We start from the raw sequence: 3,857 nt of genomic DNA, 5'->3' as shown, positions 1-3,857 counted from the left end.
TGTGTGTAGCGTGTGTAGCGGCCCAGCAGTATCGTGTCGGACAGCTCTGTTGAACCCGTCCCTTCATCCGCACCCTCCTCTGTGTGTGTGTGTGTAGCGGCCCAGCAGTATCGTGTCGGACAGCTCTGTTGAACCCGTCCCTTCATCCGCAGCCTCTTCACCCTCCTCTTCCTCGCTGTGCTATGAGGCGATGGGACGCGCCGCCAGATTCCTCAACAACAACTACCTGGTAAACACTGACAAAACACACGCCGCGACGACTAACACAGCACTTTACACCGAATAATCAGCAGTGCACACATGCTCTGTACAGGACCTGACGGAGACATGCGAGTACGGCGCGAGAGAGCGACAGATGAACCGAGGGAGTTTGGGCCCGTACAGCTTCATCAACCACAGGTGAACGCAAACACATCATCTTGAGTGTCATATTCATCATCCAGCTTCACACTGATTGCTTTCCTCTGCAGAGCTAAAGTCCCATCAGCCCCTGCAGACACCGTCATCCCCAGCAACGACCCGGAGACGCAGGTAAACCTGCACACAAAGCACTTCATTAGTTACTAACGCCTCACAGAAGGGTGTTTTTACTGTAATTATCAAACATTAACAATGCAATTTGCCACTAAGAGAATGCCCACCAAAATATCAGTATTAAACAATGACTAATGATAATTAGATATTTGACAATTATTATAATTTTATTTTTATTATATTACATTTTTATCTCAGTTTTTTCTATCTCTGTGATTTCATGTAAAAAACTGAGATAAAAATATAATATAATAAATAAAAATAAAATAATAATAATAATAATTATTATTATTATAATTTATTACATTAAAAATATTTTTTTCACACAAAGATAGAAACAAGGGAGATTAATATAATATAATATAATATAATATAATATAATATAATATAATATAATATAATATAATATAATATAATATAATATAATATAATATAATATAATATAATATAATATAATATAATATAATATAATATAATATAATATAATATAATAATTATTATTATTATTATTTATTCAAATTTTTTTCTATCTATCCTGAAATAGTTGCTTTAATTAATTTTAACATCATTGTCCAACAGGATATAATATAATAAGTAAAATAAAGTATAAAAACTAAATAAATATAATATTATAAATATAAATCTACCCTGAAATAGTTGTTCTAATTATAATTTGATAATCATAATTGAAACCTGGGATGTTTTAATGGCTTTTTTCTCTGTAATTTAAGTTTTTAGGGAAGAAATAAGTTTAGAAGCTGTCAGTCTGGATTTATGGATACAAAATTTGCCTGACAAGCAAAATATTTTAACAGCATTGTCCAAGAAGATAAAATCAGTATTACATAACAGCAACATAACTTTTGTTATATCCTGGGCAGATATTATGGAAAGACATTGAAAAATAAATCTGCGGCCATAAACGCACAGTTTTCTGTTCAAAGCACCTTGTATAGGTTACATGAGCTCTGTGGATTAAGATGTAATAACAGTGAGAGAATAAAGAGATCTGGCGCCCTCTGCTGCTCACTGTGTGTGTGTGTGTGAGTGTGAGTGTGTGTGTGAGTCTGTGTGTGTGAGTCTGTGAGGGTGAGTCTGGTGTGTGTGTGTGTGTGTGTGTGTGTGTGTGTCTGTGAGTGTTTGTGTGTGAGTGCGAGTGCGAGTGCGTGTGTGTGAGTGAGTGAGAGATAGAGAGACTGCAGCAGAATTCAGGGCACGTGTGACAGCAGCAGTTTGACGCAATGCATTGTGGGAACAGAAGAATGACATCAAGTTCAACATGAAACATCTATTGTCTAATATACAAGAATGTATCTGAAATAAAACAATAATCAGATTTAGAGGGATTAATACTGAAGAAACATAACAAATGATATGAAGTGAATCCTGTTATAAATAAAAGATCGAATCATTGGTTTTATTATGAAGCAGACTGTATACAAGATTGGCCACACAAGAGTTACTCGTGTATATTTATCAAAAGGAGAAGAATCAACTTTGAGATATCTGTAAAACGTGTTTTATTAAAGTGTGGTGCTTTAAATGATACCAGGAAGTGTTTGTACTCAGTACATTAATGGACATAAAAAATAAAAATAAAAAAGTTTTCATGGAAAAATATTAGAATTTTTAATCAAATCAAACATTTTCACTACTTGAAATTAAATGTTAACCGAAAGTTAAAATAAAAATATTTTATTTCAGGCAACAGTTTTCATTTTCATTTAGTTTAACTTAAATAACTAAACTAAAACTGAAATAAAAATTACATATTTAAAAACAACAAAACTAATAAAAAAGACAAGAAATTTACTAAAACTTTAACTAAAATTAATATGAGAGCAAAAAATATAAACAGAGAATCTAATTCAATACATTAACAAACTATAATAGTATCTTAGTGATACTAAAATAACACTGGTATATGATTTCTATATATATATATTTTATTATTTTGTGTCTTTGCACACAATTCATTGAATTATTGTTATTAAGACTATTTAAATCTTATAGAGAAATATGTAAAATACTTAAGAAACATAAAAAAAAAAAAAATCAATGAAACAAAGAAAACTGGAAAATATCAATTTATATTTAAGATCTTTTCTTAGCATCTTGCATTACTTCCTTTATGTGAAAATGGATTTTTAGAGAGTAAATAAATGTAGAGCAGGAACTGATTGTGTGGTAAAATAAAGCAATAAGCCCCAAGAAGCCGTGGTTTACAGGAGAAGCCGTGGTTTACAGTACATTTATAACAGCTAAGAATGTTTTAGACTCCGCTTCACGTCATACTTAACAATGCTGCTTAGCTGTTATAAATTCACTGTAAACCACGGCTTCACGGGGATTATTGCTTTTATAAAATGGTTATTCCATATACGTAGTAAGGCTTCACAAAATAAAAAAGAGCAAGTAAAGTGTAATGATATTAATAAAAACAGTATTCTTCCACCAAACAATGTAGTTCCTCAGAATCAGTTGTGGTTGCAACAAAGTGGTTGCAGAGCAACACACAAACGTAAACAAAGGTGTATGTTTGTAGAGTAATTTACAACAGCTTCGAACGCGGCTCAGCCAATCAGAATCAAGGACCGGAACTATCCGGTTTATAAATGTCTCTTATTCCATTTTGATGGAAGATTATGAAGACAGACGTGTGTTTGTTTTTATTTGAAATGAAATGTACTGGCGAATCGTTCACAGTAAGACGGGCCGTTGTGTTCCTGCTGTCAGTCTGCTTTAGATGTGACTCTGAGCTCACATTGCAGGTGTTTCCGGTCCAGTATCTGGGCTGGCTGGAGGTGCGGGATGCGGATGTGAAGTCTGGGAAGAGCGGCGCGGTGCTCAGCGATTGCATCCAGCAGCTGCATCAGCGCAGAGAGACGGACAGGCCGCAGGTGAGACGCAGACGCAGAGACTCCAGCACATCCGGTCTCAGTAATAAACTCATGAGAGTCTCTCTCCTTCTCATTCAGACACAGACGATGCTGCTGGTCCTGCAGGATGTCACTCTCACCCTCATCCACCCGGCCGACCACACCCTCCTGCACTCTCAGCCAATCAGCTGCATCTGTGTGTGGGGAGTGGGGCGGGGCTTCAGCAGGTTCGGAACTCGATTACACTGACTCTTCTGTGGACGTGTTCTAATGTTTGCTGCTATAAAGAGGCTTATTCAGTCAGATTTTCAATATAAAAAAACGTCTCCAGGTTACGCATGTAACCATGGTTCCCCGAAGGGAACGAGATGCTGTGTCGAAACGCTATGGGAACGCCTTTAGCGTGACCACGCTCTGAATCACATGTGTAATCAGTCCAATGGA

At 35.8% G+C, this 3,857-nt stretch overlaps 1 protein-coding gene across 3 annotated transcripts in view; it reads left to right on the top strand.

Moving 5' to 3' along the window:
• Positions 1 to 96: 96 nt before the first annotated feature.
• Positions 97 to 3,857, top strand: part of LOC107750267 (amyloid beta A4 precursor protein-binding family B member 2-like) — a 38,682-nt gene continuing 34,921 nt past the window's right edge. For all 3 annotated transcript variants that reach the window (XM_016565597.1, XM_016565588.1, XM_016565580.1), the window contains exons 1-5: positions 97 to 229; positions 314 to 399; positions 471 to 531; positions 3,306 to 3,434; positions 3,513 to 3,640. In XM_016565597.1, the coding sequence (XP_016421083.1) occupies positions 191 to 229; positions 314 to 399; positions 471 to 531; positions 3,306 to 3,434; positions 3,513 to 3,640 (443 nt within the window). In that variant the 5' untranslated portion in view covers positions 97 to 190. The remainder of the gene's footprint in view (positions 230 to 313; positions 400 to 470; positions 532 to 3,305; positions 3,435 to 3,512; positions 3,641 to 3,857) is intronic.

Source organism: Sinocyclocheilus rhinocerous, unplaced genomic scaffold (genome assembly GCF_001515625.1).
Source record: "Sinocyclocheilus rhinocerous isolate Xijiao unplaced genomic scaffold, SAMN03320098_v1.1 scaffold5118, whole genome shotgun sequence".
NCBI classification, from domain to species: Eukaryota; Metazoa; Chordata; class Actinopteri; order Cypriniformes; family Cyprinidae; genus Sinocyclocheilus; species Sinocyclocheilus rhinocerous.
The sequence above is the reverse complement of the archived record's forward strand: the minus strand, read 5'-3'. Positions and strand labels throughout refer to the sequence as shown.